Consider the following 12,460-nt stretch of genomic DNA (forward strand, 5'->3'; position numbering starts at 1 on the left):
TCAAGGCCAGCCTGAGGCAACTTAGCTTCACAAACAAAAAGAAAAGAAAAGGAGAGAAAAAGTAAACAGAAATTAGTTCTCATAGTATGTTGAAAATAAACTTTACAACTTTGGCGGGGGGGGGGGTACTTGGATAGGTGGGAAGGAAAGGGATGGTAGGGGAAAAACAAAGGAAGAGGCAACAATGCTCGATAGGATATGTACACATTGCCTTACTCATGGAACTGTAACCCCTCTGTACAGTATTTTTTTTTTTTTGGTTGGTTGTGGGGCTTGAACTCTGGGCTTGGGTGCTGTCCCTGTGCTCTTCAGCTCAAGGCAAGTGCTCTACTGCCTGAGCCACAGCACTACTTCTGGTTTTCTAGTGGTTTATCAGAGATAAGAGTCTCACAGACTTTGCTGCCCGGGCTGGCTTTGAAACATGATTCTCAGATCTCAGCCTCCTGAGTAGCTAGGATTACAGGCATGAGCCACCGGCGCCCAGCTCTGTACAGTATGTTTACAAGAAAAATGTATTAAAAATTAGTTATCTATGGCTAGCTATTTAATTGGGTATAATAATTGTCAAGGGGGTCTTTCAATGTATAGAGCATATATCATTGGCACTACACATACTTGTGAATGGGGTTCCCTTTAATTCAGAGTTTATTCCATCTTGTAGAGTAGATCAGGTGTGTCCAGGAAAACCGGAATAGAAGCAAAAATTTTCCTATATTTGAATTGGCTCAATAATATCAGTGTGTTTTATAATTGTATTCATGTGCATCTAATCAGAAAGTTGGTGCCAAATCCTGTTGAATAAGAACCACTGTCATGGTTGATAGAAGGATGTTCATTGGATCCAGATCCTGCTTTATTCTGTCAGCCTGCAAATGTGTGGAGATCACGTTGATGCGACCTTTTGCATCTATTTAATGTAGCTGTTCGTATTTCCCTGACAACATGAAAATGAAACAATTTTTTCTTGATGCAGGTACTGGGGTTTGAACTCAGCAGCTCATTCCCTCACTTACCTTTTTATCCTCAAGGCTGGCTGGTGTCACTGGCTACCACTTGAGCCACAGCTTCACTTCTGGCTTTTTGCTGGTTAATTGGAGATAAGGGTTTCACAAACTTCTTTACCTGGGATGGCTTTGAATCTTGATCTTCAGATCTCAGTCTCTTGAGTAGTTGTAAATATAGGTGTGAGCCACCAGTTCCCAGCTTGCCTTCTAATAAATAATACATACCACTGAGATCTGTGCAAGTATAGGATTTCATATAAGATAAATGAAATATGCAATGATAGAAACTATAAGATGAGTTTTTACTATTGTGCTTCTTAGCTGTACTTGTTTTTTTCAATCTTATAGAAAGTACAGATGATACTGAGATTGTGAGCTACCACTGGGAAGAAATTCACGGGCCCTTCCTGGAAGAGAAGCTCTTGCTCGACTCTCCTGTCTTGTACTTGTCTAACCTTCTTCCTGGGAACTACACTTTCAGGCAAGTGGCTTTCACCTTCTTGTGCTTTTCATTACATATGGTTCTTTTTTCATATATTGATTCCCATAAAACATAGTGCTTCTCTCTCTCTTTCTCTCTCTCTCTCTCTTTCTCTCTCTCTGCTGATCCTGGGGCTTGAACTTGGGGCCTGGGCACTGTCTCTGAGTCTCTTTGTATTCTTGAGCCACACCATCACTTCTGGCTTTTTCTAGCTTTTTTTTTTTTTTTTTTTTTAAATTGGAGTTAAAGAGTCTCACAGCCACCCAGATGCCGGTGGCTCACGTCTGTAATACTAGCTACTCAGGAGGCTGAGATCTGATATTGCGGTTCAAAGCCAGCCTGGGCAGGAGAGCCTGTGAAACTCTTATATCCAATAAACTACCAGAAAACCGGAAGTGGTGCTGTGGCTCAAGTGGTAGAGTGCTAGCCTTGAGCTGAAGAGCTGAGGGACAGTATTCAGGTCCAGAGTTCAAGGCCCACCACAGACCAAAAGAAAAAGAAAAGAAAAAGTCTCACAGCCTTTTCTGTCTGGATTGGTTTCGAACATTGATCCTCAGATCTCCGCTTTCTGAGTGGCTAGGATTACAGGTGTGAGCCACTGGCACCTGGCTCTGTGCTTTTCATTTTGATCAAGAGACAAGGCAGATTTGGCTTTCTCATGGCTTTGAGTGGCTACTGTTGTATACTCTGATCTTCATAGTGATTTATGTGAAGTGTAAACATTTGTTTTCTGGAAATACTTGGACTCGGTTGTCGAGAATATGCCAGAGCAACATCTTTTTGTTTTGTTGAGTTACACCTCGAGGCATACCTCCAGTTCCAGCTTTTTGCTAGTTCATGGGAGATAGATTTTCTCAGATTTGTCTGCCCAACTGGCTTAAATCTTGATCCTCAGATCTCAGGCTCCCAAGTAGCTAGAATTCTAGTAGCTAGTATTGTGAGTCACCAGTATCTGGTAAAATTTGAGTTCTTAAAAAAATATTTTTAGGGGCTGGGAAGGTGGCTCAGTGGTAGAGTGCTTGTCTTGTATGCATGAGGCCCTGGGTTCTATTCCTCAGCACCACATAAGCAGAAAAGGCCGGAAGTGGCACTGTGGCTCAAGCAGTAGAATGCTAACCTTGAGCTGAAGAGCTCACTGTCCTTCAACAGTGCCCAGGCCCAGAGTTTAGACCCCACAAACGGCAAAAAATAAATAAATAAAAAAATACATATTTAAACCAAGTCTCACTATGTTGGCCACACTTTTCTCAAACTCCTTTGCTCAAGCAATCTTTCTAAGTATCTGGGACTACAGGTGTGCACTAGCAGATTCATTGGATGTATGGATATTTTACAGTGTAAAACATTACAAATAAAGCTGTTATGTATTGCATTTTGTATATATTTATATTTTGTGAATATGGGAAGAGGAGGAAGTTATCCAGGAGTGGATGGTGAGTATATGTTTAATATGTCAAATACTTTCCCAAAGTCCTGTACTTTTCTATGTTCATACCCTTTGAGTGTATGAGAATCTCATTCTCCAGATTCTCACCACTACTTAGTATGGTCAGTTTAAAAAATTTAGTCAATCTGTTGGGTGGTAATTTCCCCAAGAGCATTTTGAGCATTATTGAGCATTTTTTCAAGTGCTTATTAGCCATTGATATAACTGGGGGAAGTGTCTATTCAGATCTTTTTGCTTACTTAAAATTTTGCATTATTTATCTTATTTGAATATAAGAGTTCAGTAGACATTCTGAATACAAGTTCATATTTTACAAGTGTATATATTATGTATGTATCATATATGCATAAATATATGTGTATGTATGTATACATACTAGAAAATTCCTACCAGTGACTTGCCTTTCTTCATGTTATTTTCAAACAGCAAAAGCTTTTATTTTGAAAAAATGTAACATCCTTTTTTTTCTTTTCTGTTTTATACACTTTGTGTTTATGTATCATTCCTTATCCCAATGCTGCAAAGATTTGTTTTTTTTTTCTAGAAGGGATATAAATTCTGCTTATATAATTAAGTCACTCATATGTATTGAGTTAGTTTTGTATATTATATGGGATTTTTGAAAGTTAAATCAACCTTGCGTTTTTTTCTGTCATGTTGGGATTTGAACTCAGGCCTTTATGCTTCCTAGGCAGCTGTCCTATCACTGAGACATGCCTTCAGCCCTCAATTTTGCATTTTTGGATTAAAACTGACTTGGTCATGAGATTTTTTTTTTATAATATTAGATTCATTTGCAAATATTTTGGAATAGATCTTTATGTCTTTGTCTTTGAAATATATTTATCGGTAGTTTTCTCTCTTTCTTTCTTTTCTTTTCTTTCTTTCCTCTCCTCCTCCTCCTCCTCCTCCTCCTCCTCCTTCTCCTCCCTTCCTCCTCCTCCTTCTTCTTCTTGTTCATCTTCTTCTTTTTTGGTCATGGGGCTTAAACTCTGAGCCTGTGCACTGTCCCTCAACTCTTCAGCTCAAGGTGAACATTTACCACTTGGACCACAGTGCCACTTTCTGGTTTTCTGGTGGTTAATTGGAGATAAGAGTCTCACTGCCGCTCCTACCCAGGCTGGCTTTGAACCACAGTCCTCAGATTTCAGCCTCCTGAGTAGCTAGGATTACAGGTTCCAGCCACAGACAGCTTCAGACCATCATCTTAAGACTTGATTTGTAATAGCTTCCTGTCTTCTTTGTAGGCTGACTATTACAGACTCAGATGGAGCCACTAACTTTACAACTGCAGTCCTGATTGTTCACAGTGCTGTGGACTACCCACCTGTTGCCAATGCAGGACCAAATCAGACCATAGCTTTGCCCCAAAACTCCATCACTTTGAATGGAAACCAGAGCAGTGATGACCACCGGATTGTCCTCTATGAGTGGTCCCTGAGCTCCAGCAGTGAGAGCAAAGAGGTGACCATGCAGGCAAGTTCTTTTTGCTGTCTTCAGATGTTTAAACATCTTAGCTGTCTTATCTGTCTGTCGATCTATCTATCCATTATGTTTATTTATCTATGTCTGATCTATTATCTGTGATGTTTAACTGTTTGTCTGTTCCATTCCTCCATCCGTCTGTCCACCTATTATTTATCAATGTTTAACTATGTCTGCATTATCTCTATCTGTCTATCTATCTATTTCCATCCATCTTTCTCTCAAACAAGTATTATTTTCAGGAGGCAGAATATGTTTCATAAAACTGTCTGATAGTTGTTAAACTATTAGACAGGATCTACATTTACAAATCTTTCAAGTTTATATCCCTTCCCCTCACTCACTCAGAGAAGCATAGAGCTGCTACCAAGAGGTCTTGTGTTGACTTAGATTTGAAGTCAATTTGGAAAAGCCTGGCTCAATATTTGTCACAGAAAAAAAGATATTTTAGTGTTAAAAGAAATGTAAGAAATAATCTAAGCCAAACCTCATTATCAGAAAATAATTTTTTATTCAGTTTCTCCTATTGGTAGAAATCTCACTATTTTGTTTATATCCAGTGGTTTCTTCCTTTTTGTTTTTTGCCAGTCTTGGGGCTTGAACTCAGGGCCTAAGCACCATCCTTGAGCTTCTTTGGCTCAAGACTAGCACTCTACCATTTGAGCCAGAGCTCCACTTTAGGCTTTTTCTGCTTACGTGGTACTGAGGAATCGAACCCAGGGCTTCATGCATGGTAGGCAAGCACTTTACCACTAAGCCACATTCCCAGCCCTCCACTGGTTTCTTCATTTAAGAGCTTCTTTGTATCTGTGTTTTGACTTATTCAACTCATTTATTCTTCTAAAGACATAACAAGTTTGAAACCTTTAAGCGTGTGTATATGAGTATATATGTTTGTGTATATGTGTGTGTGTGTGTATATATGACCCACAGTTTTAGAGATTTCAATCCAAGATCAGTTGCCCTGGTTTTTTTTTTTGGGGGGGGGGGAGGAGGAGTCCTGTAACAAGGCAGCACAGCATGGTGGGAAGTTTGTAGCAGAACAAAAAGCTACTCACCTCATGGTAGTCAGGAAGCAAAGAGGAGGAAGAGACAAGGATCCCACAATCCTCTTTGAGGACACACACCTCCCCCACAATGGCCTGCAGACCTCCCTCTAGGCCTTCGGGGTTCCATTACCTTCCAGTAGTACATGGGTTGGAAACTAAGCCTTTAACACTTAGGCCTTCATGGGGAACATTCCAAATCCAGCTATCACATTCTTCTTTGGTATTTGACATTGTTGCCAATGAGCTTGGAAATTTTGAAATTGTTTTATTATTTGAAAGTTTAATTTTTTTAAAGGGTTCTTTTATTGCCAGTCCCCTTTTCTCCTTCAAGCTCTGTCTCACCAGTCCTAGATGAATGTTCATGGAAGGTGAAAGCAGGTGTCCATGAGAGCTTACCTGCTTTACGTTCTAGTATTTCTGCAACGTAGTTTGCAATGATGGTGAATTAAAAATCATAGACTGCATTTATAGAACTTTAGAAGGGCTATGAGCCCTTGGGGAGCACTCTTCTTCAGGGTCTTCTGCTGTCACTCAGTTTTCTGTTTTTGGTTTCCATGTTTCATTTTAAGCAGGATATCTGAGATCTCTGGGTTAATATGTATCTCTGTATTGTATCATACTATCTCGTGCTTCTTTAATATTGCCTTTCCATTTTCATTTTTATATTTCCTGTTATTAGGGAGCACAGACTCCCTACCTCCACTTGTCTGCAATGCAGGAAGGAGAATATACATTTCAGCTGATGGTGACAGACTCTTCAGGACAGCAGTCCGTGGCTCTGGTCACTGTGATTGTCCAACCTGGTAGGTGAGATGGAAATGAGACTTGACCCCGGAGATGAGAGAGCGGAAATGATAGTGTGCTTTTGAGCTTTGGCTATGTCCAATTTGTTGGCAATATCTCTGAATCTCTGAGCTGTCAGGAAATTGGAGCTGTGGGAGGTGACACTACATACACCCCCCCCTTTAAAAAAAATTCTGAATCTTGTCTTGACTGTCTCTAAACCTTGCTATGAAGGACTAAATGAGTAATCTCTGATTTGCTACATGGTCACTCCCGCCTGGGTTGGACCCTGTTGCAGAGAACCCCAGAGGACTGCCAGAGGGCTGGGTCTCTGAGCCTTTGTTGTTGTGTTGTTGTTGTTGGTCATGGGGCTTGGACCCTGGGCCTGCACTGTCCCTCAGCTCTTCAGCTCAAGGCTAGTGCTCTACCACTTGAACCACAGTGCCACTTCGGCTTTTTCTGCTTACGTGGTGCTGAGAAATCGAACCCAAGGCCTCATGCATACAAGGCAAGCACTCTACCACTGAGCCACTTTCCCAGCCCTCTCTGAGGCTTCTTAACTCTCTTCCCCACTCCCTCCCTCATTTCTTCCCTTCTTGATTTTTTTCCCCCTACTGGTAACTGGGGCTTGAACTCAGTGCCAGGAGACTGTCCTTTAGCTTTTCTGTTTAAGGTTGTCACTCTAACACTTGAGCCACACTTCCACTTCTAGCTTTTTGATGGTTAATCAGAGAGTTTCATGGACCTTTCGCTTCCTGCCCAGGTTCACTTCCAACCACACTCCTCAGATCTTACCCTTTGGAGTAGCTAGGATTATATGCATGAACTAAAGTGCCCAGCTTGCTTTGCTTTCCTTTCCCCATTTCCCTTTCCTTGTTCCTTCCCTTTCACCTTCCACTTCCCTTCCTTTTCCTTCTCTCTTGATCTATGACTTTTGAAAGTCTTCTAAAGAAGTCAAAGATGTGTCTATCTTTGAGCCATGGTTTTTCCTGCCCCGATCCCCATTCTCAAAGCTGCATTGTTCAGTTCCTGGGTCAGCTAGGTGTCTGCAGTGTGCATTTCCTTGCACCTCTTCTACCATAAAGCTTACCACACACTTCTGATACCCAAAGGACACTGCATGCCCTAGGACCTTGAGCATGAGTAATTTGAATATGCCAAGAAATCAAGTGGTTGCATATTTAATAAAAAAAGATACTTTTTTCACATTGTTTCTGTAATTCTAGAAAACAACAAGCCTCCAATCGCTGTGGCTGGCCCAGATAAGGAGCTGGTCTTCCCCGTGGAAAGTGCCACCCTGGATGGTAGCAGGAGCAGGGATGACCATGGCATTGTCCTCTACCGCTGGGAGCATGTCAGGTAGGATATCCAGCTTCTATCTTTACCACCATGGACCATGCCTGAGTGATATGTCTTTTCTGGAAGATCTATATTACCAGTTTAGCTTGAGCTTGTTGAGGAATTGGGATAAAAAAATAAAAAACAGGGCTGGGAAGGTGGCTCAGTGGTAGAGTGCTAGCCTTGCATGCCTGAGGCCCTGGGTTCGATTCCTCAGCACCATATAAGCAAAAAGAAAAAAGCCGGAAGTGGCGTTGTGGCTCAAGTGGAAGAGCACTAGCCTTGAGCTGAAGAGCTGAGGGACAGCGCCCAGGCCCAGAGTTCAGGCCCCATGACCAGACCCAAAAAATAAAAAATAAAATAGAAAAATAAAAAACAAATGGGCACTATTGATAGAAGAATATAGTAAGCATGAGTTGGGTGTGCTGACTCCGTGATCAGAGCACTTGGGAGGTGGAGAATATGAGGATCACGGCTTCAGGCCAGTATTGGCATCCATTAGAAACCCCCTTCTTAACCAATACCTGGGTATGGTGGCCCATGCCTGTCATCTTAACTCTGTGGGGTGCTGAGATCAGGAGATTCATAGTTCTAGGGCTAGGGCTAGCCTGATCAGAAACGTCCATAAGACTCCATCTCGACAGAAGAAGCTGTGTATGGTGGTATGTGCTTGTTACCCCAGCTATGGCAGGAAGCAAAAGAGGGAGGATTGAAGTCCGAGCATATGCTAGGGTCGGAAGTAAGATCTCATCTCAGAAATAACCAGTGCAGGAACTGGAGGCATGGCTCAAGTGGTAGAGTGTCAGCCTTGAGTGAAAAAGCTGAACTAGAGCCCAAGGCCCTGAGTTCAAGCCCAGCACACTCCCTTCCACCACACATGTGAATAACTCTCCGTCAACCACTTTCACATTTTGCAGAGGCCCAAGTGCAGTGGAGATGGAAGATGCCGACAGAGCTGTAGCCACTGTAACTGGTCTTCAGGTGGGTACGCACCACTTCCGTTTAACAGTGAAAGACCAGCAAGGCCTGAGCAGCACGTCCACCCTGACTGTGGCAGTGAAGAAGGGTGAGTGGACAGATGGTGCTGGAGAGACTGGACCTGCCATTCCCTCATGCTGGACCAGGAGTATTGTGAGATGCTAGTGTTTGCGTATTTGTTCATAGCAGGTGCAAAACTCTGCCTTTGTCCAGAGAAGCCAGCATTCTGCTCATACTAGCAGTTACCCAGTCTCCTTGTGCAAGGAAATTGCATTTCTTCATGCTTGTGAAGTGCATCCTTTAAGGCACTCATTGTCCTGTGAGTGCCTTAAAGCCCTGTGTCTAAATGGCACCTTTGCTTTCTCTCTTCCTCGGAAACGCAAGAGTAGTAGTGTGTTCATGTTCTATATATTTTCTCTGTGTGAAATTTGTAATGCAGACTAACGCAGTATTCCTTTGAGTTCTTGACTACTTATCAGTTTTCCAACTTGATTGTGAACACACATCTGCATATATATCCACATATATTAATCAGCCAATCAAAATTATAGCATAGTTGGGTTTGGGTGCAGTTAGCACGTTAGCATGTGCTTAGCATGTATGAGTCCCTGGATTTGATCCTTAGCACTGAAAGAAAAAGAAAGGCAGGGTGAGAGGGAGAGAAGGAGTGAGGGAGGGAGGAAGGGAAAAAGAAAGAAGGGAAAGAGAAAGGAAGGAAGGAAAAGGAAAGAATGAAGAAGGAGGGAAGGAAGGGAAAAAAGAAAGAAGAGTCAGTTGATAAGAAGAGAGTCTGAAAGCAGGGAGAATACAAAGTATTTGTAATGGTTTAGATGAGAGATGAAAGGAGCCCCATTTGAGGAGAAAAGGGTTAGATGGGAAAGATAGCTGAGAGCCTCTGTTCTTAGGAGTTAGAAACTTAATGGATCTGGAGGGTAAGAAAAGTGGCCTCTAAGATGACATTGAAAGTCTGATCCCAGCATATGGGTGGGTGCTGGAGCAATGGTTTGAAATTTCATCCCAGATGGTAAGTTTGAGGAATAAATTCAGAACTGGATATGTTTCATCTGTAGCAATAGAGTTTGTGAGGTGCCAGGGGAGCCCCATGACTGGAGTTTAAGAGCACAACAGCAAGCAACATAGAAGGACGTGGTTTTCTAGTTGTGGGCCTATGTGGATCTAGATATCATTTTAAACAGAAAGATTTTAGGGCTGTTTTATTTCTGTTCTTTCTGGCCTTTACCTTTATGCAAGGCAGAATTAACCTTCTTTAACACCAGACCTCCTCTAACCAAGCCCTCCAAAAGAGATTGTGGTATTGAAATGACTTGTTTCCCCAGTGCTGGGGAATGAACCCAGGCCATTTTACATGGTAGGCAAACATCAACCCAGTGAAACGGGGAAGTGTAGTATCTGTTGTCTCTGGTGCCTTTTTTCAGGATAGTAGTTTCTGGTGATCAGTGGGTTATAAGTGACTCCCACAGATCCAGATTTGGCTGTTCTTACCCCCATTTTCTGTTGTAAAGGGCATATTGGATCCTGAGCCTCACATGAACAAGCAGAGTCTTCTTCAGAGTAACCTCATCTCCAAACTTGAACTGTGCTTTATTATGATCTCCCCCATACCCCAGCTTTGCTGGATGTCCATGGCCCTTCTTTCCTGAGGACCTCAAGTCAGGAAGAACATTTACATTGCCTCATTTATAACCAATACCTAGTCATTGTTAGTGAGTCTATTCTTCTTCTTCTTTACCAATTTGAAAATATTAGAAATAAAAAATATGTATATTTGGTCAGTTATGGGGCTTGAACTCTGGGCCTAGTTGCTGTCCCTCAGCTCTTCAGCTCAAGGCTAGTGCTCTACCATTTGAGCCACAGCACCACGTCCAGTTTTCTAGTGGTTTATTGGAGATAAGAGTCTCATGGACCTCTCTCTGTTCTATTCTAGCTCACTCTGTTCTATTCTAGCTCTCTCTCTGTTCGTTTCTAGCTCTCTGCTCTCTCTGTTCATTTCTAGCTCTCTCTCTCTCTCTGTTCTATTCTAGCTCTCTCTCTGTTCTTACCTCTCTCTCTCTCTGCTCTCTCTCTGCTCCAGCTCTTTCCTCTCTTTCCTAGCTCTCTCTCATTCCCAGGCCTTTCCCAGCCACGTGGAGTGCCAACCTTGCCTGGTCCCAGCAGGTCTACTGAATAAACCTACCCCTTACCTGAAAAGAAAAAGAGTCTCATGGACTTTCTTGCCCAGGCTGGCTTTGAACTGCAATCCTCAGATCTCAGCCTCCTGAGTAGCTAGGATTATAGGGGTGAGCCACTGGCGCCTGGCAATAAAAATATTTCTTGAGCCAGATGGCATGGACTCATAAGAAAAATGTATATTTTTTATTTTATTTTATTTTATTTATTTTATCTTATTATTTGGGCAGTGCTGGGAATTACATTCAGAGCCTTGTTCATACTAGGCAAGTGCTCTACCACTTGATTTTAAATCAAAATATCTTCACTTTCTAAACACTGAACATGATTATTTCCATTTTTTTAGTAGAAAAAAAATCCATCACATTAAGTCTCCAATGTCCAGCCTGCTATCTATTCTATATTTTTTCTTCTCAAATAATAAACAGGTAGGCAAAGAGCTCTAAGAAAGTTTATATACTATTTTGTATGTGGAGCATCAAATAATGCCTTTTGAATATTTAAATTCTATAAATCTGCAAGATATGGGATATATTTTATAATATACTTTCTATATTACCAGAGGTTTAAATCCATTTCTTTGCTTTTATTTTTGCTGTATTTGACTTAGAAAATAACAGTCCTCCCCGAGCCCAGGCTGGTGGCAGACATGTTCTTGTGCTCCCCAATAATTCCATTACTTTGGATGGTTCAAGGTCTACTGATGACAAAGGAATTGTATCCTATCTGTGGATCCGGGATGGTCAGAGTCCAGCAGCAGGAGTAAGTACTTAAAGGAATTGTCTGTTGGAGAGTTGTAGTGCATCTGTATGAGTCAGGATGGGCTGCAAAAACAAAAGTACCACAGACTGGGTGTCTTTATTTTCTCACATTTCTGGAGCCTGGGAAGAAAAGATCAAAGTGCTGGCTAACCTAGTTTCTCATGAGGTCTCTCTTCCTGGCTTGCAGATGTCTCCTTCTCCCTGTGTTCTAACATGGCAAGGGAGAGAGACAAGGTGGCAGGGGTAGGGCACTAGCTCTTTATCTCTTTAGAAGGACACTAATCTTGTTAGATAGGGACCCCTATCCTAATGACCTCATTTAACGTTAGTTAAAGCCTTACAGTTCCTATCTTTAAGTCCAGTCACATTGAGGGTTAGGGTACCAATGTATGAATTCTCTTAGGAAACAGTTCGATACACAGCAAAGCTCTGTTTTCTCATTTTCTCCAATAAGATGCCATGCTTCTTCATTCATATGTTCTGAGGGTTGGAGGCAGTAGGCTGTTGTTACATTTAAACAAAGTCCTTTCTGGCTTCTCCCTGATCTGATGTCTGATGGGGTAGCAAACCATAGGGACTTTGAAATCAAATCTTGAGTGGAATCATTCTACTTTCAGCTTCCCTGTTATTCCTATTTTGGTCTAAGTTGATTATTTGTGTGCCCAGTCCTGGGTTTGAACTCAGGGAAAGGATAGTCTCCCTGAGTTTTTAATGCTCAAGGCTTCCATTCTACCAGTTGAACCAGAGCTCCACCTCTGGCTTTTTGTGTGTTACTTAGAAAGAAGAGTCTCACAGATTCCTTTCCTCCTCCTCCCCTCCTCTTCCTCCTCTCCCTCCTCTTCCTCCTCCTCTTCCTCCTCCTCCTCCTCCTCCTTCTTTTGGCCAAGGCTGGCTTTGAACCATGATTCTCAGAGCTCAGCCTCCTGAGTAGCTAAGATTACAGGCAT

At 42.1% G+C, this 12,460-nt stretch overlaps 1 protein-coding gene across 1 annotated transcript in view; it reads left to right on the plus strand.

Moving 5' to 3' along the window:
- Kiaa0319 (KIAA0319 ortholog) overlaps nucleotides 1-12,460 on the plus strand; it is a 57,254-nt gene that overhangs the window by 32,386 nt on the left and 12,408 nt on the right. Inside the window, exons 10-15 of the mRNA XM_042683741.1 lie at nucleotides 1,353-1,485; nucleotides 4,180-4,408; nucleotides 6,146-6,269; nucleotides 7,476-7,608; nucleotides 8,505-8,653; nucleotides 11,363-11,514. Coding sequence (XP_042539675.1) covers nucleotides 1,353-1,485; nucleotides 4,180-4,408; nucleotides 6,146-6,269; nucleotides 7,476-7,608; nucleotides 8,505-8,653; nucleotides 11,363-11,514 — 920 coding nt within the window. The remainder of the gene's footprint in view (nucleotides 1-1,352; nucleotides 1,486-4,179; nucleotides 4,409-6,145; nucleotides 6,270-7,475; nucleotides 7,609-8,504; nucleotides 8,654-11,362; nucleotides 11,515-12,460) is intronic.

The sequence above is a fragment of the Dipodomys spectabilis genome, unplaced genomic scaffold (assembly GCF_019054845.1).
Source record: "Dipodomys spectabilis isolate Male_0828 unplaced genomic scaffold, ASM1905484v1 ptg000085l, whole genome shotgun sequence".
Classification (NCBI taxonomy): domain Eukaryota; kingdom Metazoa; phylum Chordata; class Mammalia; order Rodentia; family Heteromyidae; genus Dipodomys; species Dipodomys spectabilis.